The sequence below is a fragment of the Dermacentor albipictus genome, chromosome 6 (assembly GCF_038994185.2).
Source record: "Dermacentor albipictus isolate Rhodes 1998 colony chromosome 6, USDA_Dalb.pri_finalv2, whole genome shotgun sequence".
NCBI lineage: Eukaryota > Metazoa > Arthropoda > Arachnida > Ixodida > Ixodidae > Dermacentor > Dermacentor albipictus.
This window is the reverse complement of record NC_091826.1, coordinates 140,610,238-140,637,712: the sequence shown is the minus strand read 5'-3', so window position 1 is coordinate 140,637,712 and position 27,475 is coordinate 140,610,238. Positions and strand designations below refer to the sequence as shown.

Sequence of the window (27,475 nt, the reverse complement as noted above, 5' to 3'; positions counted from 1 at the left end):
AGAAATTTCGACGCAAGTATCCAAGAACCCGGTTAGCGTTATTAGTGACGTGTTTGATGTGCGTATGCCATGATAAGTTACGTGAAATATGGACACCTAGGTATTTGTACGAGTGGACGGATTCAAGAGAAGTATCGTGAAGTAAGTAAACACGCGTATTGTCAGTGTTAGTGCGGCTTGATACATGCATTGTTTTACATTTATTAACGTTTAGTCGCATGAGCCATTTATCGCACCAGTTGGATATGCTTCTGAGATCGTCTTGAAGCCTATCAGTATCAGTGTGGTTAGTTATTTTGCGATAAATGACGCAGTCATCTGCGAAAAGCCTGATAGATGAATGGGAAATGCATTTAGGAAGGTCGTTTATGTAAATGAGGAAAAGGAGGGGTCCCAGTACCGATCCCTGTGGTACACCCGATGTTACGGAAGTGCGAGAGGATGAACATTCATTAGCTGAAACGTACTGAGTTCGATTAGACAGAAAGCTTTTAATCCAGTTTAGTACATTAGGGTCAATGTTAAGCATGCTAAGTTTAAGAATGAGAAGATCATGTGAAACAGTGTCGAAAGCTTTTGCATAGTCCAAAAACACGCAGTCTACATCGAAGCCCATATCAGTATGGGTAAATAGGTCATTAGTAAAACATATGAGTTGTGTTTCACATGAAAATGTTTTCCTGAAACCGTGCTGTTCAGTCGAAAAGAAGGAATTAGACTCAAGGAAATCAATCAGATGAGAATGTATAATATGCTCCAATATTTTGCATGGTATACTTGTCAGGGATATAGGACGATAGTTATCGGGGGAATGAGTGTTACCTGATTTAGGGACCGGAACAACCTTGCCAACCCTCCAATCGCTTGGAAGAACTGAGGAACCTAGAGACTGGGAAAAGAGCATCGAAAGCATAATGGAAGAATATGGTTCAGTAATTTTAAGCATTTTACAGTTAATTGAGTCTTCACCTGATGAAGAAGATATTTTCAGGTTTTCAATCAACTTTTGTATGCCGACCCAATCTATATAAATGGAGTTCATTGGTAAATAGGAGGATTTAGTTACCGACGGTAGAGTGGCAGGAGCACATTTGTGAAAGACAGAAGCAAATACATCATTCAAAACGGAACAGCACTGGTTCGGAGGGATCGCGACATTGTCAGAACGGGCTAGTTGGATTGTGTTGCTTTCTTTGCCACCAACAATATTCCAGAATTTACGGGGATTAGACTGCAAAAGTGATGGGAGGGTGTTATCGAAAAAAATCTTTTTTGCATTTGTAATAGCGATAGTATATTCTGCGTGAATGCAATGATATGCTGCCCAGCGTTCGGGAAGATTAGATGCTTTGGCGCGACGAAAAATACGTTTCGCTTTGTTGCGCAGACGGCGCAGAATTCCAGTAAACCATGGCGAGGAAGGACTCGAAACAATCTTTCTTTTAGGTACATAGCGATCCATTAGTGTTAGCAGTTTGTTCTTGTACAATGACCAGTTCTCTTCAACGGTACGTTCAAAAAAGTTGACTGTGTAGTCAGTAATGAATGATTCTAGCTCATTTAAAATGGATGTAGTATCGGCGGCATGGTAATCACATATAGTTTTAACTGTTTTCTTCGAGCGAACTTTCTTCTTAAGTGTTAAGTGGAGAAGCGAGTGGTCACTTATTCCTGTAAGGTATGTTGGAGGAGAAACCAAATCTGGAGCTGTTGTAAAAAAGAGGTCTAAAGTATTAGACGAAGTGCTGGTAGTGCGTGTGGGTTCATGAATCAGCTGGGTTAGATTAAAATCAGCGCAAATGTCCAAAAAATGGGTGCACTCGGAAGATGACTGCTTAAGGGAGGGAAAACCATTTTGCCACACTATGTTTGGAAAATTGAAATCACCTAGTAAGAACAAATGTGATTTTGGGTATCGAACAACTAATTTGTTAAGGACGTCATGAAGGTCAGTGCAGAAATTGGTAGTGGAGGATGGGGACCTATAACACGCGCAAAAGATGAGGTCGCCAGTGGGAAAACCAACACGAGTGCAAACTATTTCTAATGGTGAGTCAGTGGGGATAGTGAAGGAAGGGATAGCAGAACTCACGGCAATCAGTACACCTCCGCCCGTACGGAAATCGCGATCGTACCTGTAAAAGTTATATGTTTTTTGACAGTCTAGTATTTCACTATCTTTAATTTTTGCTGAAAGCCATGTTTCGGTGAGCACAACTATATCAGCTGAGCATGCGTCGATATGTGATGACAGTGATGTGCGCTTGTTGGCGATACTTCGGACATTTGTAAAAAGAAGTGATAAGCAGTTTGCTTGCTTTGGAACACGAGATACCTATGCTGCACCCAAATGTGAAGATTGTGGACCGGATGGTTTGTTGTTTGTTGGGGTAATCGCGCTCCTAGCTGGTCCGATCTCGCATACTTCATCTGTAGCTGCGCAATAAACGTAACATTTTTTACCTATGATTAGTTTGTTATGTCGCAAAGAAAAAGACTGGCCGCTGGCCTTGCCAAAGTCATTTAGTGCTTTCCGTGATTGACGAGTGGCTTTGCAAAAGTCTTCGCCGACTGAAATACCATCGGCTTTAAACTTCGCTTTTTGCGAGAGTATATGGTCTCTCATTTTGGAAGACACAAACTTAGCTATAACAGGCCGTGTCTTGCCGACAACGTATGTGCCTAGCCTATGAGCCCTATGGATAGCGACTTCCGAGGGAGTCATGTTGAGACAGTCTCTAAGAAAGTTATGAATCTGGGCTTCTGATTGAGCCCACGTTTCTGATACGTTGTCTGAGATACCATAGAAGATCAAGTTGTCGCGTCTCGAATGGTCCTCCAGAACGTCTAGTCTTGACGCGAGCGAAGCGCTTTCATTAGAAACTGCCTCATGGACTGCGGTAGTAATATTACTTACTGAAGGCATATTTTCAAAAGACTCAACCGCAGCTTCCACAGCAGTCACTCTATTGGAAAGGTCTGAAACGGTCTCAGTAAGGTTTTCTTGGTTAGCCTTTAGTTCAGCTATGGCATTCATCATCTCGGCATGTCGCGTGTCAAATTTTAACGACAAAGCAGCTATGGCCGCCATAACTTCATTGTGCTTATGTTGAGCTTCAGTATGGGGACCAGGGTTTAATTCTACATCCCCGGAAAGTAAGAGCAACATAGCAACAGATGTAATTAACTCGCGTTTGTTCCCTCACCCAATCTGCTCTTTTCTTATCCCTTAGGGTTACACCCAGTATTCTCCTTTCAATAGCTCGTTGCGTCCTCCCCAATTAATGTAGGACCATTTTCGTAAGCCTCCAGGTTTCCGCCCCGTACGTGAGTACTGGTAAGATATACTGGTTATACACTTTTCTCCTGAAGGATAATGACAACCTGCTGATCATGATCTGAGAATGCCTGCCAAACGCATCCCAGCGCATTCTTATTCTTCTGATTATTTCAGTCTCATGATCCGGATCCGCCGTCACTTCCTGCCCTAAGTAGATGTATTCCCTCACCACTTCCAGTGCCTCGTTACCTATTGTATATTACTGTTCTCTTCCGAGACTGTTAAACAGTACTTTAGTTTTCTGAAGATTAATTTTTAGACCCACACTTCTGTTTTGCCTCTCCAGGTCAGTGAGCATGCATTGCAATCGGTCCCCTGAGTTACTAAGCAAGACAATATCATCAGCGAATCACAAGTTACCAAGGTATCCTCCATTAACTTTGATCCCCATTTCTTCCCAACCCAGGTCTCTGAATACCTCCTGTAAACATGCTGTGAATAGCATTGGAGAGATCGTATATCCCTGCCTGACTACTTTCTTTATGGGGATATTGTTGCTTTTCTTTATGGAGCTCTACGGTGGCTGTGGAGCCGCATTAGATATCTTTCAGTATTTTTACATACGGCTCGTTTACACTCTGATTCCGTAATGCCTCCATGACTGCTGAGGTTTCGACGCTGTTTCGTAATCAATGAAAGCTATATATAACGCTTGGTTATGTTCCGTTAGAGAAACTGGCCACCTTGTATACGCAATGCCTCATGACCTCCAGCGTACCGGAATCTTGGAAGAACGCTAACATAATCCTAATCCATAAGAAAGGGGACGCCAAAGACTTGAAAAATTATAGACCGATCAGCTTACTCTCCGTTGCCTACAAACTATTTAGTAAGTTAATCGCAAATAGAATCAGGAACACCTTAGAGTTCTGTCAAGCAAAGGACCAGGCAGGATTCCGTAAAGGCTACTCAATCATAAACCACATTCACACTATCAATCAGGTGATAGAGAAATGTGCGCAATATGAGCAACCCTTATATATAGCTTTCATTGATTACGAGAAAGCGTTTGATTCTGTCGAAACCTCAGCAGTCATGGAGGCATTGCGGAATCAGGGGGTTGACAAGCCGTATGTAAAAATACTGAAAGATATCTATAGCGGCTCCACAGCCACCGTAGTCCTCTATAAAGAAAGCAACAAAATCCCAATAACGAAAGGCGTCAGGCATAGAGATACGATGTCTCCAATGCTATTCACAGCCTGTTTACAGGAGGTATTCAGACACCTGGATTGGGGATCATTGGGGATAAAAGTTAACGGAGAATACCTTAGTAACTTGCGATTCGCTGATGGTATTGCCTTGCTTAGTAACTGAGGAAACCAATTGCAATGCATGCTCACTGACATGGAGAGGCAAAGCAGAAGAGTGGGTCTAAAAATTAATCTGCAGAAAACTAAAATAATGTTTAACACTCTCGGAAGAGAACAGCAATTTACAATAGGTAGCGAGGCACTGGAAGTGGTAAGGGAATACATCTACTTAGGGCAGGTAGTGACGGTGGATCCGGATCATGAGACGGAAATAATCAGAAGGATAAGAATGGGCTGGGGTGCGTTTGGCAGGCATTCTCAGATCATGAACAGCAGGTTGCCATTATCCCTCAATAGAAAAGTGTGTAATAGCTGTGTCTTACCAGTACCCACCTACGGGGCAGAAACCTGGAGGCTTACGAAAAGGGTTCTAATCAAATTGAGGACGACGCATCGAGCTATGGAAAGAAGAATGATAGGTGTAACGTTAAGGGATAAGAAAAGAGTAAACTGGGTGAGGGAACAAACGCAAGTTAATGACATCTTAGTTGAAATCAAGAAAAAGAAATAGGCATGGGCAGGACATGTAATGAGGAGGAAAGATAACCGATGGTCATAGAGGGTTACGGACGTGATACCAAGGGAAGGGAAACGTAGCAGGGGGCGGCAGAAGGTTAGGTGGGCGGATGAGATTAAGAAGTTTGCAGAGACAGCATGGCCACAATTAGTACATGACCGGGGTTGTTGGAGAAGTATGGGAGAGGCCTTTGCCCTGCAGTGGGCATGACCAGGCTGCTGATGATGATATTCCGCACACTTGTCTATCACCTGATTGATAGTGTGAATATTGATGCAAGGCCGATACCTAGGTAAACATCACACGCAGGTTCGTGCGCCCCCCTCAAGGGGACAACGGCGTATTGGAGGAAAATACGAAATAATTGCACGTACTTTCGTCGGACGGAATCGCATCGCAGGTGGCCGTTGTCGGCGTCTGCAAGAAGAGGTGACGCGACGCTCGAGAGATAACAAGAATGCTTTCCTGATCTCCCGTTTAGAACCCGCCAGTACTTTTTATTTACCTCCAGGGCACAAGTTAGCCCACAAAATAGGTGTATCTGGACTCCCTTAACCGTTTGTTACAATTCTGGCAGAGGCACTGGGTAATGATTTCCAGCCCAATTCGAGTTGGAGAAAGCAGCCCGGAACCACGCCATCTCAGACCCAATGAGCCTACGCCTGTTCACCAGTGCACGGGCCGTCGCCTACGTGGTGAGCCGCCTGAGTTTCCTCTTTTGCCGGAGCAGACTATAATAGCCGCAGCGGACAATAGTGTAATGACATCCCAGACATCCTCAGCCCGCATCGTTGTTGATCAGCCGCGAAAGCCCGAGCCTTTTCACGGCGGCACCGTCGAAGACGCCGAGGACTGGTTGGAAGGCTTCGAACGCGTCGATGACTACAATGGATGGGACGAAAACCGGAAGCTCCGCAACGTGTACTTTGCGTTGCAAGGGTGTGCGGGAACGTGGTTTGAAAACCACAAAGCTGTCCTTAGGTCGTGGGATGACTTCCGACGGGAGCTGTTGGCCACGTATTCGAGCACAGACCACCGGGAAAGAGCTGAAACTGCTTTGCAAGCAAGAAGCCAGCGAAACAACACAAGCACGGCAATGTATCTCGAAGATATCGTCGCGTATACTCTGCTGAAGTATACACGCTGAATGGGGATCCAGGCGTTTGTCCTTCACGAAACTTAACCATTGACACGCCATGCCGAGACGAACCTCGTTCTCTTCTTCTTTAGTCCCCTTGCTGTGCCGCTGCATGTGGCACTACCCCCTATTAAAAAAATAATAAAAGAATGGAAACATACATAGGCTTGATGTGAGAGCGCCGAGATGGCCTAGGACGAACACATAGGCTATAGTCACAATCACTGTGGTGTGCGATATAGTCACAAGGCGCTGTGGGACGAGCAACAACAAAAACTAACCTAAGCGGCTGAAGAGGTCGGATTTTAGCGGCTATGATACGGTTTCAACCGCTCAACATGCACAATCTCAGATTGGGGTTGCCGACGTCGGGGGGGGGGGGGGGTTGGTTTCCGTCACGAAGGACTTCGTAATTCACGTCGCTAATCCGCTGCAACACTTTGTAAAGTCCGAAGTAGCGACTCAAAAACTTCTAGGATAGTCCTTTTCGGCGCACGGGAGTCCAGACCAAAACTTGATCGCCAGGCTGGAATTCTACTTGTCGATGGCGGAGATTGTAGCGTTGTGCATAGATGCTCTGTTGTTTCTTTATGTGCACTCGGGCACGCTGACGGGCTTCTTCCGCTCGTTGCACGAAGAGTTCGGCATCTTGGGCGAGATCGAGGTGATCGATGTTGTCGCACGGCAGCATTGCTTCTAACATAGTCTGCACTTCACGGCCGTAAACGAGGTAAAACGGCGTGAAGCGTGTTGTTTCTTGCGTAGTAGTATTATAGGCAAACGTTACGTACGGGAGTATCTCGTCCTACGTCTTGTGCTGTAAGTCTACGAGCATAGACAGCATGTAAGTCATCGTTTTGTTCAGTAGTTCCGTCAAGCCGTTTGTCTGCGGATGATAGGCAGTTGTCCGTCGATGGGTTGTGCAGCTGAGTTCAAAAACGTCTTCAATGAGCTGCGCTGTAAAGGCTTTCCCTTGATCTGTGATGACGTGCGATGGGGCGCCATGCCGTAGGACGATGTTCTCTATGAAAAACTGGGCAACCTCGAAAGCTCTGCCTCGAGGCAACGCCTTTGTGTCATCATAAGGCGTCAAATAGTCTGTGGCGATGATTATCCACCTGTTGCCAGAAGATGACAGTGGAAACGGGCCCAGAAGATCCATGCCAACCTGGTCGAAAGATTTGCCAGGTGGGTCAATCGGTTTCAGCAATCCCGCAGGCTTCACAGCTGGCGACTTTCGGCGCTGACATTCACGGCAGGCTTGGACGTACCGCTTAACACACTCGGCAAGTTTCGGCCAGTAGTAGAATTTGCGCACTCTATCAAGCGTTCGCGTAAAACCCAAATGGCCAGACAGGCGAATAAAACTTCGGCACGGAGGTCTGCTGGAACGACCAAAAGGTATGTCCTGTTGGTGGCAGCGGAGTTTTTCTTATACAAGGCGCCATGTCATAAACAAAAATACGACAATCCTCGAGCGATGTGCCGAGGTATTGATGGGTTTCGTCCTTCCAGATGTTCGAATATAGGTCGTAGTGAGTCGTCTGCGCGCTGCCGCGTGGACAAATCAGTAACGCTTATGGCCCCAAGGAAAACGCCGTCGTCCTCAATATCTTGGTCGGTAGTGTCGATAGGGGCGCGCGAGAGTGTGTCAACGTCTTTGTGTATGCGGCCTGACTTGTCCACGATGGTCGCGTCGCACTCCTGCAAACGTAGACTCCACCGTGCCAGTCGTCCAGAAGGATGCCGCAGATTTGCAAGCCAACATAACGAGTGATGATTGGTTACAGCTTTGAATGGGCGGGAGTAGAGGTAAGGTCGAAATTTGGCCAGCGCCCCATACGACGGCAAGACACTCTTTATCCATAGTGGTGTAGTTGGTCTCTGCACGCGATAGTGCGCAACTTGCGTAGGTGATCACTCTTTCAATACCTTCCTGCCGTTGTACAAGTACCGCGCCAAGACCAACGTTGCTGGCATCTGTATGAACTTCCGTGTCCGCCTCCTCGTCAAAGTGGGCCAGAACTGGTGCTGACACCAGACGCTGTCGAAGTTCAGTGAAAGCAGTCTCTTGCTCTGAGGCCCAGACGAACGATACATCGGCCCTCGTGAGGCGAATCAGCGGCTCCGCCACCTTCGAAAAATTTTCGATGAAACGCCGGTAGTATGCGCAAAGGCCCAGCAAGCGTCGGACACCTTCCTTGTCGGTCGGTGTTGGAAACGAGGCTACAGCGGCAGTTTTCGCGGGATTGGGGCTAACGCCTTCTGCGCTGACCGCGTGTCCGAGACAGATCAGCTCCTTGTAGCCGAAATGACACTTGTGAGGTTTAAGGGTGAGGTTAGCCGATCGGATGGCTTCGAGAACTTGCCGCAGTCGTTTCAGGTGGTCGTCAAATGTCGCCGAAAAAACCACGTCGTCAAGGTAGAAGAGGCAGGTTTGCCACTTCAGACCAGCGAGAACGGTGTCCATCATTCGCTGGAAAGTTGCTGGTGCCGAACAGAGCCCGAATGGAAGTACCCTGAACTGGAGTCAACTCCAATTGCGCGAGGTTCTTGCTGCCCGGTGGGGTCTCCTGCATAAGTTGGGTGTACCCAGCAAGCTCCACCAAATTGTCGCGTATACTCTGCTGAAGTATACACGCTGAATGGGGATCCAGGTGTTTGTCCTTCACGAAACGTAACCGTTGACGCGCGATGCCGAGACGAACCTCGTTCTTTTCTTCTTTAGTCCCCTTGCTGTGCCACTGCATGTGGCAATATGTCGCGCTTATTCCGCCGGGCCGACCCGAGGTTGAGCGAGGACAAGAAGCTTCGACACCTGATGCGCGGTGAGAAGCAGGAGCTTTTTGCTGGTTTGGTTCGCAGCCTTCCACGCACCGTTGCCGAGTTCGGCTCCGAGGCAACAACTATGGAAAGGACTCTTCAACAGCGTGCGAGACGATACAACCACGATATGAACGTCGCCTTCATGTATGCAATGTCGGCAATGTTCGGGAACAGCGTCGAGGTCTTACGAGAACTCATATCTGTGGTTCGAGAACAGCTCCAGAGGCAACAGCTGAACAACAGCCCCACAGTGATCTCTTCGTTCGCAGAAGTGGTTCGCGAAGGAGTGAGACAAGCAGCCCGCGAACAGCACCCGCCAGCACAGCCGCAAGCGTCGTCACCAGTACGGCCGGCGGTATCGTACGCCGAGGTACTCAGAGCATCTCCAAGACGTACTTTCGTCGCGGCAACTGCGCATGTACCCGAACCTCGGTTCTTGCCGTCTCCGCCAGAGACGAGATTCGGGAAGGCTGACATATGGCGCAATCCTGATAGAATCCCGCTGTGCTACCACTGCGGCGAAGCTGGTCATCCCTAAAGGATGTGCGAATACTGCAGAGCGGGACTTCGGGGGTTTTCCGTAAACGCTCTTTGCCCAAGAAACGGTGAACACGCTTTCGAGATCCAGGAGTATTTGTCAACACGCCAAAGCCCGCAGACTTCACAGCAACACTGACCTCGGTCAACAGTGCCCCTGAGGTATCGATCACCGAGCCCGAGTCTATCCTCAAGGTCCCCAAGGTGACGCCCCCAAAGCCCACGTCGGGAAAACTAATACCGGCGACCTGTGAAGGTGAGGCCGCTGTCGACGCAAGAACGGAGCCTCCAGCGCTGATTCTGAAATATAACGATGGACACGAGAGTTGTTGCGAAAAAATTGACGTAGCTTCCGATTTATGCGTGTTTATAGACGGCTACGAAATTACTGCTTTAGTAGACACAGGCGCAAGCCATTCTGTTATTAGTAAAGTACTTGCCAGAAGACTGAAAAAAAGTGCTTACTCCTTGGAGAGGACCGCAAATTCGTACCCCCGGTGGACACCTTATCAATCCGGTGGGCAGGTGCACTCCTAGAATGGGAATACGCTGCTTTACATGCGTCGCCAGTTTCATTGCCCTATCAGAATGCTCAAGGCATTTAAATATTGGAATGGACTTTTTTCAGGCGAACGATGCAGTTATCAGCTTGCAGGAATCCTGTGTGTCGTTCTCAACCAAGCACGTCATTGCGACGTTCGAGTGTGAAGAACAATTCGATGCTCTTAAGATAATGGGCGATGACGTCATGATACCCCCAAGATCCAGCATAGCTGTCGCCGTAAGAAGCACCGTATTCAGCGACTATGAAGGAATAGCAAACATTAACACTGGGCTCTTACTCGAAAAAGGGATCTGTATGGCAAGTGGCCTTTTCGGCTGTGTGACGGGTGTTAAAATGTCTTCCTGACTAATTTAGGAAATGAAGTCCGGCATGTTGGGAAGGGAACCGTCATTGCCCGCCTTAACGATTATGAACAGATCACGGATTTGAGCCCTTCCGATGCTGCACTACTGGACTCTGACAACGTAGACTCCATACTTGCATCCGCCAGCATCGAAGCAGCACTATCACCGAGCCAGAAGCAGCAAATACAGAACCTTGTACGAGAATTCGCCTCGTGTTTCTCAACGACATCGAAAGTCCAGAGAACGTCCATCGCCAAACACCGTATCTTTGTCGACGAAGCTGTGAGGCCTATTTGCCAGCATCCCTACCGAGTGTCACCGAAGGAGAGAGAGATCATCAGCAAACAAGTCGAAGAAATAATTAGAGACGACGTAATCCAACCATCGACCAACCCATGGGCTTTGTGTGTGGTGCTCGTAAAGAAGAAGGATCAGGCCTTGCGCTTCTGCGCTAATCATCGGAAGCTAAACGTCATCACAAAGCGGGATGTCTATCCACTTACGAGGATCGATGACACCCTCGATAGACTACACGACGCAAAATTCTTTTCCTCTCTGGACCTTAAAAGCGGATACTGGCAAATAGAAGTGGACGAACGGGATGGTGAAAAGACAGCATTCGTCACACCTGACGGACTATACGAATTCAAGGTACTTCCGTTCGGCCTCTGTTCCGCACCTGCCACCTTTCAGCGGATGATGGACGCTGTGCTCTCCGGGTTAAAGTGGCAGTCCTGTCTTTTTTATCTTGACGATGTCGCGATTTTTTCTACCACCTTTGCTCAGCATGTGGAACGACTAAGCATTGTGCTCAAAGCTATTAGTTCAGCAGGGCTGACGATAAAGCCACAAAAATGTCGCCTTGGCTTCCATGAGCTTATTTTCCTCGGCCTTGTGATTAGCTCCGAAGGCATCCGTCATGACCCTGAGAAGATCGCAGCAGTACAAAAGTTTCCTACACCAACCGACAAAAAGGCCGTTAGGCGATTCCTAGGACTTTGTGCGTACTACAGGCGCTTTGTCAGAACTTTTACGAAGATTGCCGAGCCGTTAACGCGAATAATGAAAACCGACACAGTGAACAAGAAGATGCATTCAATGAGCTGCGACGGTGACTTCAAAACCACCCGATCCTTGCGCAATTTGATGAGGAAGCGGAAACAGACATCCACAGAGACGCCAGCAATTTAGGACTTGGTGCCGTCGTTCAATGGCAAAACGGAGGAAAACGTGATTGCATACGCTAGCCGCACTCTTTCGAGGGCTGAAACCAACTATTCAGCCACAGAAAAACTATGCCTGGCAGTAATACGGGCCATAGGAAAATTCCGGCCGTACTTATACGGTAGACCGTTCCGAGCAATCAGCGACCATCACTCATTGTGCTGGCTTGCAAACCTGAAAGATTCTTCTGGACGACTTGCTAGATGGAGTCTGAGGCTGTAGGAATACGACATATCGGTCGTGTACAAGTGAGGTCGCAAGCGCAGTGACGCTAATTGTTTATCACGTGCGCCGGTCGATTCTGCTCCTGTGAAAGATGGACACGAATTTTCGTATCTTGGAGCCGTAACCACATCTGAGACTGCCAAACACTAGCAGTCTGACGCCGAGTTGCTTCCACTCATCAGGCACCTCGAGGGACACCCCGTCCGTGCTCCGCTAGTCTTCTGCCGGGCATTGCCATCGTATGGGATGAGAAATGGCGTCCTGTACAAAAGAAATGTTGAGCACAGCACAGAGAAATTTCTACTCGTCGTTCCTTCAGCTTTGCGATCCGAAATCTTAGAAGCCTGTCACGGTCACCCATCAGCAGGACACCTCGGAGTGAGCAGAACGTTCGCCCAAATTCATGCTAAGTACTACTGGCCAAAGCTATTGAACTCAGTACAGCATTATGTACGAACATGTCGGGATCACCAAAGACGCAAAACGCCTGCATTAAACCCGCAGGCCTCCTTCAACCAATAAAACTCCCAGGAGCCCCGTTCGAACAAGTAGGAATGGACTTACTTGGTCCCTTTCCGACACCGTCATCAGGGAAACGATGGATTGTAGAAGCGACGGATTACCTAACCCGATATGCCGAGACATCCTCTCTAATCAGTGCAATGGTCGTTGAAGTGGCTGAATTCTTTGTCACCAAGATGGTATTACGAATCCGTGCCCCTGCAATTATTATCACAGACCGAGGAACTTCGTTCACAGCCGACTTGACGCAATCCATCATGAAACTGACTCATACCAGCCACAAGAAAACAACTGCCTATCACCCTCAAACAAATGGGCTAACTGAGCGATTGAACAGGACGCTGACCGATATGTAGTCAATTTACGTAGACTTAGAGCACCGTACGTGAGACAAAATCCTACGCCATGCGACATTCCCCTACAATACCGCATTGCAAAAGACCACTCAAGTAACGCCATTCCAGCTTGTTTTCGGAGGAACAGTTACCACACTCTTGGATGCAATGCTGCCATCAGTGACTGCCATCAGAACCCTGACATCAGTGAGTTTACACAGACGGTCGAAGAAGCACGTCAGCTGGCGCGTCATCCCATTCAACAAGGGCAGCGCATCGACGTGGACCGATACAACCTGCGGCGAAGGGAAGCTGAAAATGCACCAGGCGACAGAGTATGGGGGTTGACTCCCGTGCAGACGCGCGGCCTATCCGAAAAGCTTTTGCGCCGTTATTTTGGCTCTTACCGAGTACTTCACCGCATCAGTCCCCTGAACTACGAAGTTACGCCAGAAGGGCAAATGAGGTCATCACGGTGCCGGCGTCGCACAGAAACTGTACATGTGGTTAGACTGAAGCCATACCATGACAGGCACTCAATATTCGACCAAACATCTATTCTGCGCCATATACCACTTTCGTATGGCCAACAGCTTGTGAACAAATTCGTCGCTTTACGCATCGGGACGATGAGTTTTGGAGGGGGGATAATGGTACAAGGCAGAAACATATTTAAACAACGCGCGATGGTTCGTGCGCTCCCCTCAAGAGGACAACGGCGTATTGGAGGAAAAGACGAAATAATGGCACGTGTTTTCGCCGCACGCACTCGCATCGCAGGTGGCCGTTGTCGGCGTCTACACGAAGAAGATGTGGTGACGCGACGCTCGAGAGAGAAGAAGAAGGCCTTTCTGATGTCCCGTTTAGAACGCGGCAGTGCTTAATATTTACCCCCAAGTCACAAGTTAGCTCACAATAAATAGTTGTATCTGGACTCCCTTAACTGTCCGTTACAACGTGGTCTAATGTTGAGTAGCTTTTACGGAATCCAGCCTGGTCCTTTGGTTGGCAGAAGTCTAAGGTGTGTCTAAGGTGAAGTCTAAGGTGTTGGCAGAAGTCTAAGGTGAAGATTAGTGTGTGTTTTAGTTATTCGGTCATTCCCTCAAACATGTCTTCGTTTTCACCTTCTGACGCTACAAAACTGCTTAAATCCGCTGGTTGTTCATTGCTCCACTTCAATGCACGAAGTTCGCGTACGAATCATGGTAGCATATCTTCATTCATCGACTCTCTCCCACACTTTTTCATTCATCTGCATAACTGAGACATGACTTGGCCCGGCTGATAGCAATTTATACGGGTTCCATGCCTATAAGCTTGAGTATTGTAACCGTGTGGCATATCAACATGGTGGTAGCGCGATTGTCGTCGCACCCCACATTAAATATAAGTGTAGAATGGACCTTTCCATAGATCTTCTTTAACTGCGAAACTATTTGGATCGAAACCGATGCCTTCTCTTTTCCAAATTATTGTGACGAAAATATTATTGTCTGTATTTACCATTCTCCATCTTCTTCCATACCTTATTTCCTTCGTCATCTTAGCTTAGTTCTACAAACAATTACTAGTGAAAACAAGCTTGTCCTAATTGTAGGTGATATAAATATTAACTTGCTCGATGTCGACAATAGTACTGTATGCGCTTATTCGAGCTGTAGTTCTGGCTTTGGGCTTGAGCAAATAATAACTTCGCCCACCAGGATTTCCACTCAAGGAAGCAGCTCCGTCTTAGACCATGCCCTCACTATATTTCGCCTTCACCAGAGTCCGGTGTAATTGACATAGACATAGCAGATCATTACCCTGTATTCGTCCCTTCCAAATCTAACCCTCCTAGGTCAGATTCCTGTTATCTTACGTCTCGTCTTGATAATATCATTTTTCTTGATGCAATTGACAAAATTGACTGGACAGTTATAGCTACCAAGCTAAATCCAGAAGAAGCGCTTCAGTTATTTTCCTCTTTTCTTTTTCATGCTAACACTGTCACTGTTAAGTGCAAAAAGCAATTTAAATTTCCGCATAATCCTTGGGTCACAAATGGGCTACTTCCGAGCATGAGGAAAAAAGAAAACATGTATAGGAAGACTAAAAAACAGCCTTTCAATGTTAATTTAGCGTTACGCTATCAGAAATATGGCAACATGTTGAGTAATTTATTTAAGAAATCAAAAAGGCAATATTACGAAATTGAATTCATGAAAAATAAGTTTTATCCAAAAAACAATTGCAGCTGATCAACAAGTTTTTGAATGTACCGCGTTCTGGCAGTTCCATTGAAAAAGTAATTTACGATAATGTAACTATAGCTGATCCGCCTAGCATTGCTCGTGCGTTCAGTAACCACTTTTATGAAATGTTTAATACTACCCGTGTCCCTTCTGTTTATCATGCGAGCCGATGTGACCAATCCTTCTTTTTGTTTCCTGTAACATCTGAAGAAGTCCTTACTGAGATTTACAACTCAAAGGACACACGTCCTGGTTTTGATGGAATTGCGTCATTTCATTGAAAGCTTGTTGCTCTGACTATTTCTAATGCTCACAGCGACATAATTAACTTTATGTTCAAAATCGCTATATTCCCTAGAAGCCTAAATAAAAAAGCTAAAGTCATTGCTGTTCATAAAAAGGTGACAAAGCTCAAGTCGCTAACTATCGTCCTATATGTATTTTACCTTCAATTAGTAAAGTTGTAGAAAAATTAATACTTCGTCGTATTAACGTATACCTTAACAAATCTAGCTTGCTCAAACCCTGTCTGTTCAGGTTTCGTTCAGGAAGCTCGACTAACTTGGCTTTGCTAGCATTAACTGATTATATGCGACTTTCACTTGCTCTCGGATACTTTGTTGGCTCGGTCTTTTTAGACTTTACTAAAGCCTTTGATAGAATAAACCACAAAGTTTCGTTTAATAAACTGGACTCTGTTGGCATTTCTGGTCCAGCTCCTAATTTATTAAAAGTTATCTATTTATTCCTTTATTAACAGTGTACGCAGGCGGGGCTTTCTCTGAAAGCCAAATTATTAACCAAGGAGTGCCTCAGGGCTCGATTTTATGTCCACTATTATTTTCCATTTATATAAATAATTTACCTGACTGCCTTAATTACACCCTACCTATATTATACGCAGACAATACGACTGTTGCCCTCTCGGATAAATCACTACTTTCACTAACTTTAAAACTTAACAGTGATCTGTCAAAAATTACTGACGGGTGTAACGCCAATTTTCTAATTTTAAACCCTACCAAAACGCAATTCATGTTATTTAAGTCATCAGAGAGAATTTTACCTTAGTCTCCGACCATAACCCTGAATGGGCATTACATTCCTGCCTCCACTTGTGTTTCATTCCTCGGCATCAAATTAGATCCCCACCTTAAGTTTGCTAACCACACTGCACAATTCAAACGAAAAATAGCATTTGGCATTCGAGTGCGACTCAAATCACCATTATTTTTTTCCAAAGAAGCATGTTTTTCTAAGGAAGCATTATTATCGTTATACTTCACTTTCATTCATAGTCATATCATTTATAGTATCGCTTCTCGGGGTAATACTTATTCTCATCTTTCCTCTTATCAGCGCATTAAAAATCAGGCTATCAGCATTATAACGAGCAGCCATTTTTTCTCTAACGCCTCTTCACAACTACGTACAAACCGCATCCTTCAAGTTACTGATTTGCTTAACCATCATTTAGCGATATTATTTTTCAAATTACTTACTCAACAAGTTTCTTACAATTTCGTTAGTTCTGATCTGCTTTTTAATCCCAATAACACAAGGTTTGCAGCACAAGGAAATTTTTTGTTGCCGTTAGGTCATACTAATTACGGAAAGATGGCTTCCTCTTTTTGCGCAATTAAACTTTGGAGCAGTCTTCCATATTCTATTAAGTTGTCATCTACCTTCTACTCTTTCAAATATGAACTCAAGAATTGTTTGCTGTCTGATCAATTTCCTACAATGTTATTTTGCTATTTAGAAGCTGTGTAATTACCATTGATTGCGCATCTTTTCTCGTCCTTTTGTCTTTTATGTGTGTCGACATTCAGTTTCTTGGTTATATTTTGCTTATTTCATAATGTGTTTCTCTGCTCTGTATTCCGCTTTATTTTTTTATATAACTTCTAATCCAAGGGTGCCGGCGCAGTCTCTGACTTTGGGAACCCTGTCTGTATACTATTTTTGTAACAAATTCTTATGAACGAATAATAAACTGAAACTGAAACTGAAAGTTTGTTGTTATCCCATCCGCAGCCGGATGTTTTTTTTTTTTCATGCACTTTCATTTCCATATATTAGGCGCCATAAAGATGGGCATTGCCTCGTGTTCTCTGGATGGTAACTGCCTTCTTTTGCATTGTATGTTGTGAAGTTATCATCGAGTGCTATGTTCTGGAAGCTTTGGAAATGTATAGCCTGCCTAACCCAAGGTAGACAAGGTGCGGCTTACAAGGTGTGCGATGTCGAGAAGTGTTGCTCCCCGCGTGCGCCCCATGAGGCGCGTCGTTCGGCGGCTCAGCTCCGCCCAGCCGACGGAAATGAGCGTCGCCCCTGCCGCGGTCTTGAGCGCAGCCGAGGCATTCCCTGGCGTCAGCGTTACCGGCATCTTGTTTCCTGAGGAAATAACGAGCAAAACTATATTAACAATGCATCCGGTGGTTTCGCTTCATGTCCGCTTGGTCGTTTCAGAGCGCTCTGACAGCGCTCAAGAGTTCACGGAAAAGCGCTGCTAAGCGTTACTTTTAGTATAAGCAGGTTCCATTGATGATAAGGAAGCAGCGGCAGCAGACCCGCCCATACATGGTTTTTCTCTCAATGCAGCTTGTGTAACGATATACAGTTGACCGTATTGTAGACTTTAGGACAGGATGTTCAGCACTCCGAATGCCACCACCTCTTTAGACGAATAGGTCTCTTTCACTCCAATATAGGAAGCTTAAATAAAAAGCACGGTGCTCTAACTGCTCTGCTCACTAAACCGAAATTGAGGTACAACATTGTAGTTCTCTCGAAGGCATGGTTAAATGAGGATGAGTTTATGAACTTGTCGCAATCTAATTTAATTTCCCTACCCGATACATCAAACTCAATAGGTGGCGGCGTGGCAGTCAATGTGTCCACAGTAATAAAAGAAGTCGAGCCCTTAACAGAGAGGACGCTAGGAGAGCAAGAAGTGCTGATCTAGACACTAATGTGACCATAGTCTTGGCATACTGACCATCTACGTCAAGCCTTAAGTCTTTCCAAGCAAATCTAAAACAAAAATCTTGAACATGTTATAAATAGAAAACCTATTGTGGGAATATATGGGGATTTCATTACTGACGTGAGGGACCATTCAAGTGTACAAAATCGGCATTTGTTTCTATCGTATTGTTTTGAACATTATATCACAGATCCTACGCGTGTAACGGCAACTATATCCGCCGAAATCGGCCATATGCTCACAAACATTAGAGCACAAACACTCACACCGGAGTTCTCACAGATCATGTCAGCGACCATTTTGCAACATTCATTATTATCCTAACAAATGATGACTGTGCGAAAGAGTCAACCAAATCCATATTCTCCTGGATGGATTATCCAGCTGTCAACCATTATGCGGTTACATATTATTATTATAAATGTGGCATATAAAATTTTTATGGCGAAATTTCTGTCCGCCGGCTTCAATAAAAATGTACCTCGCGCCGAAACGCTCACCTATCAACTGCGATATGCCCATGAATGACGAATGCCATCTTAAAGTAATTAGACTCAAAGAGCACTGACTGTGCAAAATGAAACAGTGCGCAAACGCCTACTAGAAGAAGCAGTCCAAGATAACAAATAATAGAATGCTCTCACTTATGCGCAAGCGAAAGAAAATATATTGCAGCAACTTAATAATGGAAATGGAAGAAAGTCTGATGTACAATTAATTCCGTTATTAAACTAAAAGCATTCAATTATTAATTATCCAATGTTTAGTTTAAATAATGTTATTTATTATTCAGCTTAAAATTAGTTTATTTCTTTATCAGTAAAATCCAATACCTTCTGACGACTATTATAGTTGATTGTTCTTCTACCCTGCTACCAATCGGTGATAACACATTCGGGTCTAGAGAAATTACTCCAACTGAAGTGATAGCGACTGCCAAGGAGATGGCAAAGAACAAGGCTGTTGGGCACGTTGAAATCACAGTAAAGCTAAAAGAACAGCAAAAATCTTTGTTACCCAGAAGCGAACATGTTTAATCAGTCCTGCACTAGAGGGATGTATCCAGGCCTAATAAAGCTTGCAAGAGTGATACCAATATATAAAACTGGTGACCAAAACGTTCTTGTTATTGTCCAATTACTCTACTCTCATGCACAAATATGTTTTTTGGGGAAACTTATAGCTAAGCGAACTACTGAATTCTTCGATAAAAAGAACACCTTAACAAAAGACCAATACAATTTTCGGAGGTACCTTTCGACATCTGCAGCTGCTGTCGTAGTATCCGAAATCACTACCCATGTATTGAAAAGTACCGAAATTTGTTTGGGTATATATATTGACATTAAAAAAGCTTTCCATTCTGTTAACAACGATATTCCCTCTATTTAATATATATATATATATATATATATATATATATATATATATATATATATATATATATATATATATATATATATTGGCACGCACTAGTTACGCTAGAGGTCGAGGAAGAAGACGTGTGCGTGGTAGCTGCTACAAAAACGAACTGTAAACGGCCGTTCACTTAGAACTGACCGACTGGCTTTTCCTCTCGTGACAAACTGGTGGAGGTGCTGGGTACGCATCCATCGCATGCCTACGGGTCCTGAACCAGAAGCTACGACGCCAGCACCTCGAGGACGGCAGAAATCTATCGAAGCAGCCGTCGCCTCCAAGGTCTTCCACCGCAATACAGTCCCCTGGCAAGCTCCGTGAGGAAGATGTCAACAACTACCGCAAGCCAAACCGAGGGGATCCCAAATGCTCTCGTACCATGCATTCTCAACGCGCCTCGCACGCCTAACCCGTTCCATGGCGACGCCTTTGAGGACGTTGAAGACTGGTTGGACCATTTCGACCGGGTCGCCGCCTTTAACGACTGGGATGATCGCCGTAAGTTGAAGAACGTCTACTTTTCCCTTTTAGACGCGGCGAGAGTATGGTACGAGAACCACGAAGCCTGATTTACCAGCTGGCAGGAGTTTTACTGACTGCTTTGCGAAGCCTTCTGCACTCCCGAAAGGAAAGAAAGAGCCGAACAGGCACTGTCTTCGAGGTTCCAAATGCCAAACGAAACCGTCGCCATGTTCGTCGAAGACATGACGCGATTGTTCCGTCGGGCCGATCCACTAATGCCAGAAAACAAAAAGGTGCGTCTGTTAATGAGAGGCGTAAAGGAACAGCTTTTCGCGGGCCTCGTGTGCAATGCACCTACAAGTCTCTCAGTTCATTCGTGAGGCAACAGTCATGGAACGAATGCTTCGGCAGCGGCTCTCGCAGTATGAACGCCAGACCACCATGACTGCTGCATGCTCTCTTGTACCTGCAAATGATGACAGGGAGTCACCGAGCTAATCCGACAAATTGTTCGAGAAGAACTGCAGAAGTCCTATGCATCGGCTCCGGCACCTCCCAGTGCCGCGGTTCTTACGGATGTCATTCGGGAAGAAATCGGCAAAGTGGTTCATCCCTCGTCACCAACACGTCCCGAACCTCCTACGTTCTCGTACGCGGATGCTCTTCGGCCTTGCGCGCCGTCGACGGGCCGTTTTACGCAGCCGCCTGCTGGGATTTCTCGACGCTCCCCAAGTCCGATCCACCGCACGAATTCGCAAGCACCCTTTCATCCTGGTCCGCGCAAATCTACAGTATGGCGCGCCCCCGACAACATTCCGTTGTGCTATCACTGCGGGGAGGCTGGTCACATGTATCGCGATTGCCAGTACCGACGGATTGGTCGGCGGGGATACCATCCGGGCGCCCGCGCTATGGCGAACGCCCGCACGAAATCGAACAATACTTAGAAAGTACCCGGCTTCCTCCTCCCCAACAGCGAAGACAGTCACGGTCGCCTTCACCTCATCGGTACGCGTCACCGATCCGTGCTCGACTCGCCTTTGATTCCGCTGGAGTCAACGGCGGAAGCCAGCGTCGGGGAAACTGAAAACGGCGACCTCCGGGGGTGAGGCCGCTGTCATGCGAACCGTCAAATATCCTCCGCTGACGCCATCCCCTCGCAAACGTACCGCTGACGCCTTCATTCGAAACTGCAAAAAAAAAACTTCTGCTGCTATTACTGCTTCAATCGACGGTTATCCGGTAACTGCACTTGTAGATACGGGAGCTGACTACTCGGTTATGAGTGCCTCACTGGCGACTCGGCTACACAAGGTGCTGACAGTGTGGGACGGCCCACATCTGCGTACCGCCGGAGGACACCTCGTGTCACCCATTGGACGATGCACCGCCAGACTTGCAACTTCTACTTCGACTTTCGTAGCGTCTTGTCTTGTCCTCCCAAGTGTTCGCGGCTAGTAATACTGGGCATGGATTTTCTCCAGGAATATGGGGCGATCATTAACCTTCGTGACTTGTTCGTGACTTTTTCTATGTTTCTTCGGATTCGAGTGTGGAGGATGAACATCAACGCGCGGCTTTACGCGTGGTCGATGACTGCGTGACGTTACCGCCTCGAAGTAGCATCTTCGTCCTCGTTGGATGCCCCCAAGAACAACTAGGAATAGGCGTCGCCGAAGGTAACCTCACCATATTGCTGGATCGCGAAGTCGGCGTCGCACGAGGTCTCCTAGAGCTCCAACATAGGCAAACCACTATTCTAGTTACCAACTTCAGTGGCGAATACAAGCACTTTGCGAGGCATACCACCATGGCCTACTTTGAAACGGTGGCCGAGTCCAACGCCTGTGCTTTGGTAACGACAATCTCGATTCCGGAACCCAGCGATGTGGACTTGACCAGTCACATCAACGTCGTCATCACACAGCTCGACCAAAATGAGAAGGAGAGGCTCCTTACTCTGGTATCGTCATTTAGCGACTGTTTCGCCACCACGTCGAAGGTCAAACAGACTCCTTTAATCAAACACAGAATCATCACTGAACCGACCGTCCAACGTGTTCGCCAACACGCTAATCGCGTGTCGCAAAGAGAAAAGGATGCTATTCGTCATCAAGTGAAACAAATGCTCGACGATGATGTCATTCAACCATCGACAAGTCCTTGGGCTTCACCTGTTGTATTAGTTAAAAAGAAAGGCGGTTCACTAAGAGTCTGTGTGATTATCGGAAACTGAACAAGGTCACAAAAAAAGACGTTTACCCACTTCCTCTAATTGACGACTTCTTGGATCGCCTGCGACATGCCCGTTTCTTTTCTTCAACGGATCTGCGTAGTGGGTACTGGCAAATTGAAGTTGACGAACGGGACCAGGAAAAAACGGCGTTTATAACACCGGACGGTGTCTATCAATTTAAGGTCCTCCCTTTTGGATTGTGTTCCGCTCCGGCCACATTTCAACGCATGATGGACACAGTTTTATCTGACTTCAAGTGGAAATCGTGCTTAGTCTACTTAGCCGATGTAGTTGTTTTTTCCACCACGTTTGAACAACACATCCAGTGGCTTGAGGCGGTTCTTCAAGCTATCCGCACCGCTGGCCTCTCCCTGAAGCCCGAAATATGTCACTTTGGCTACGAACGAGGAGCTCAAATTTCCAGGTCATATTGTCAGCAGCACCGGTGTGCGCCCTGACCCTGACAAAGCCCTGCCAGTTGCTCTGTTCCCGATACCGAAGACAAAACACGATGTCCGCCGATTTTTAGGGCTTTGCGCGTATTACCGCCGTTTTGTACCCAATTTTTGTGAAATTGCCGAACCTTTGCAACGACTCATCAAGAACTACGTCACATTTGTTTGGGGCCCGGCACAATCCGACGCCTTCCGCGACCTTCAGTGACGTCTACAGACACCACCGATCCTTGGTCACTTTGACACCGAGGCTGACACAGAAGTGCATAAGGATGCTAGTAACGTTGGTATCGGAGCGGCGCTCGTACAGTTTCAAGCTGGTGTTGAGCGCGTTATTGCGGATATTTGATACCAGCATGATGGTGCTCCCGCGTGCGGCACAAGCAGAGCTTACAAATGGCTGCATAGAGTAACCCCTCAGCAGTGGATTGGATGGCATCTGCCCTTTGCTTGGCCGGCACGGTCGCCAGGTTTAACTCCCCTCGATTTTTTCTCTGGGGCGGACGGCACCCAGAACCGGACGCCACCCAGAACATCAGAAAACGTGAAATAAAAAACAAGTCTGCAACTCCATCCGTGACACCATGATCAAGAACGACCTGAAAAATGCGCCTATGAGATGCCACCTGTGCACTGCAGAAGATGGTAACCTTTTCGAACGCGCATTATAATCGCGGGGCGATTGCCATTAAAGGTTACTCCAAAATCATTCCAGCCCTAAAGCCGCCTCCCCACCCAACCCCATTACACTCTGTCTGCAGGCTGCCAACTCTTGCCGATATGAAGCATAAAAATATCAAGATATGTTCTTGTTCTCTTTCGTATACTTAGAAGCTTTATCGCTTCGGCTCTACTCCGCCAGCAGCATGCATTCGCTCCGTCATGCGATAACAGCCGCATGCCCAGATACCTACAGTACACCAGACATAACGCCCTGTCGCCGGCCAGCCTCGTTGCAGCCGACCTTGATCATCCATCGCACGCTTGAGAGCAGCACAATACCAGAGTGCAATCGCCTCGTCACGTGTTTTTTTTTATATTTCGTGGGCATTCATTGGAACGCGGAAAAAAGGACCACGTGAGATATATCGTGTTGGAAACAATTTATTGCAAGGTTTCTCATGGTGCTCTACCACTTGAAGTATCACACTTGAGATCTGCAGCCAACGCTTAAAAATTTAATGAATTAAACATAACTAATCCGTTAGGTAAGGGTAAAATAAAAAATAGCCTGAGTAACTGCCGGACAGTGCCAACATTACGTGTTCTGTTTAAATCACGCTCAGAGTGCCTTTCATTTTTAAAACCTTGTCTCACTTTTTGTGGGACAACCTGTAAATGTTCATACTTCTGCTATAGCCCTATATTGGGCTGGAGTATATGTAAATCAAAAGTTGTATATATATAGATATATAGTCATATAATAAGAAGCCACCAACACTCACACCAAGGACAACATAGGGAAAATTACTTGTGCTTAATAAATGAAGTTAAGAAACGCAAACTTAAAGGAAATTAAAGTGGATGAAAAAACAACTTGCCGCAGGTGGGAAACGAACCCACAACCTTCGCATTTCACGTGCGATGCTCTACCAATTGAGCTACGACGGCGCGGTTTCCCCATCCACATTCTTGGGTATTTATGTGTCCTAGTAGAACCCTGGGTGTGTGTATATATATTGTCACGAGAGGAAAAGCCAGTCGGTCAGTTCTAAGCGAACGGCCGTTTACAGTTCGTTCTTGTAGGAGCTACCACGCACACTTCTTCTTCCTCGACCTCTAGCGTAACTAGTGCGTGCCATTACCCCTCCCTCCAAAAAAAATATAAATGAATAAAGTTGGGGAGAAGTTAAATGCCACAGGGAAAAAATAAAAAAAATGAGAACGACAACGGACGACACGACAGGGGCCGCATCAAAAAGTTTGTGGATGACAGTCAGCGCGAATGGTAGGGCTTCATCCTGGTAACGTGAACAATGTCAGAGGAACGTGGTCTGCGGGAGTGGTGCGAAGTGTCGGCTGGAATAACTTCGTAGTTCACAGGACTTAGGTGACGCAAAACTGTGTAGGGTCCAAAGTATCGGTGCAATAATTTTTCTGACCGGCCTCGTTGACGAATAGGGGTCCAAACCCATACAAGATCTCCCGGGTTGTATGTGACGTCTCGATGGCATATGTTGTATCGACGAGCATCTTGACTTTGTCGGGATAGAATTCGTTGCCGCGCAAGGTGCCGCGCCGCTTCGGCACGCTGAACAAAGGCGTCTGTATCTGGTGCGGTAGGTTGAAACGAGCATCACGTCGAGCATAGTGGTGACGTCGCGTCCGTAGGCCAGACGAAAAGGAGGAAACCCGGTGGTTTCTTGTAGGGTAGTGTTGTACGCGAATGTCACATAGGGCAGCAGTTCATCCCAGTTTTTATGATCCGTGGCAACATACATGGCAAGCATATCCGCGATCGTTTTGTTGAGACGCTCAGTTAAACCGTTAGTCTGCGGGTGATACGCAGTTGCCGTACGGCGCGTTGTTCCGCTCAGCTGCAGAATATCTCGAACCAACTGGGCAGTGAAGGCCGTACCACGGTCTGTGATGACGACAGTGGGAGCACCATGTCGAAGGACGATATTTTTGATAAAGAAGTTAGCGACACCTGAAGCAGTAGCTCGCTGAACGGCTTGTGTTTCGCAGTATCGAGTGAGGTAATCGGTGGCGACAACGATCCAGCGGTTATCAGCCGAAGACTTGGGAAATGCACCGAGTAAATACATCCCGACTTGTTCAAAAGGTGAGCAAGGAGGTCGGACAGGCTGAAGCAGACCGGCTGGTTTCAGTGGTGGAACTTTGCGGCGCTGACAATCTCGACAACTTCTGACGTACTGCTTCACGGTTTTTGTGAGTTTTCGCCAATAGTACTTCTGCTTGATCCTTGAGAGAGTACGCGTGAAACCAGGATGCCCGGACGCTGGTTCGTCGTGGCATGCACGTAGAACGTCGTCGCGGAGAGTAGCGGGAACAACGAGCAGGAAAACGGTTGCCGTAGGGTGAAAGTTCCGCTTGTATAGGATGTCGCCACGTAGGCAGAAAGAGGACAAGTGACGTGCGAACTGCCGTGGGGGTTGTGGGCGGCTTCCTTCAAGGTATTCAATCAAGGGCTGGAGCTCGGAATCTTGGCGTTGCTGTTGAGCAAGGTTTAAAGACGGGAGAGTAAAAAGAAAACCAGAATCGTCGTCAATATCGAGTGGTGCGGGTTCGATGGGGGCGCGGGAGAGACAGTCGGCGTCAGTGTGTTTCTGGCCAGACTTATAGACAATGGTCACATCAAATTCCTGCAACCGAAGGCTCCATCTTTCTAGACAGCCTGAAGGATCTTTGAGATTCGCCAGCCAGCAGACAGAGTGGTGGTCGCTGACGACACGGAAGGGGCGTCCGTACAGGTATGGGCGGAACTTCTGGATAGCCCATATGACTGCCAGACATTCTTTTTCAGTTGCTGAGTAGTTGTTTTCAGCAGCAGACAAGGTTCGGCTGGCATACGCAATAACGCGCTCAACACCAGCTTGAAATTGTACGAGTGCCGCTCCGATACCAACGTTACTAGCATCAGTATGCACTTCTGTGTCAGCCTCGGTGTCAAAGTGACCAAGGATCAGTGGTGTCTGTAGACGTCGCTGAAGGTCGTGGAAGGCGTCGGATTGTGCCGGGCCCCAAACAAATGTGACGTCGTTCCTGATGAGTCGTTGCAAAGGTTCGGCAATTTCACAAAAATTGGGTACAAAACGGCGGTAATACGCGCAAAGCCCTAAAAATCGGCGGACATCGTGTTTTGTCTTCGGTATCGGGAACAGAGCAACTGCCAGGGCTTTGTCAGGGTCAGGGCGCGCACCGGTGCTGCTGACAACATGGCCTAGACATTTGAGCTCCTCGTAGCCAAAGTGACATTTTTCGGGCTTCAGGGAGAGGCCGGCGGTGCGGATAGCTTGAAGAACCGCCTCAATCCGCTGGATGTGTTGTTCAAACGTGGTGGAAAAAACAACTACATCGTCTCAGTAGACTAACCACAAGTTCCACTTGAGGTCAGATAAAACTGTGTCCATCATGCGTTGAAATGTGGCCGGAGCGGAACACAATCCAAAAGGGAGGACCTTAAATTGATAGAGGCCGTCGGGTGTTATAAAGGCCGTTTTTTATTGGTCCCGTTCGTCAACTTCAGTTTGCCAGTACCCACTACGAAGATCCATTGAAGAAAAGTAACGGGCATGCCGCAGGCGATCCAAGGAGACGTCTATTCGAGGAAGTGGGTAAACGTCTTTTTTCGTGACATTGTTCAGTTTGCAATAATCGACACAGAATCTTAGTGAACCGTCTTTCTTTTTAACTAATACAACAGGTGGAGCCCAAGGACTTGTCGGTGGTTGAATGACATCATCGTCGTGCATTTGTTTCACTTGATAACGAATAGCATCCTGTTCTCTCTGTGACACGCGATAAGCGTGTTGGCGAACAGGTTGGACGGTCGGTTCAGTGATGATTCTGTGTTTGATTAAAGGAGTTTGTTTGACCTTCGACGTGGTGGCGAAACAGTCGCTAAATGACGATAGCAGAGTAAGGAGCCTCTCCTCGTTTTGGTCTAGCTGTGGGTTGACGTTGATGTTACTGGTCAAGTCCACATTGCTGGGTTCCGGAATCGAGATTGTCGTTACCGAAGCACAGGCGTTGGACTCGGCCACCATTTCAAAGTTGGCCATGGTGGTATGCCTCGCAAAGTGCTTGTATTCGCCACTGAAGTTGGTAACT

General features: G+C 46.8%; 1 protein-coding gene and 1 non-coding gene across 2 annotated transcripts in view; both read right to left on the bottom strand.

Moving 5' to 3' along the window:
- The window catches only part of LOC139061384 (ATP-binding cassette sub-family C member 2-like), a 485,203-nt gene that overhangs the window by 430,194 nt on the left and 27,534 nt on the right, over positions 1 to 27,475 (bottom strand). Inside the window, exon 2 of the mRNA XM_070541366.1 lies at positions 17,354 to 17,517. Coding sequence (XP_070397467.1) covers positions 17,354 to 17,509 — 156 coding nt within the window. The 5' untranslated portion in view covers positions 17,510 to 17,517. The remainder of the gene's footprint in view (positions 1 to 17,353; positions 17,518 to 27,475) is intronic.
- TRNAS-UGA (transfer RNA serine (anticodon UGA)) lies at positions 24,220 to 24,292 on the bottom strand. The gene has a single exon. It is a non-coding gene; the product is annotated as a tRNA-Ser (tRNA).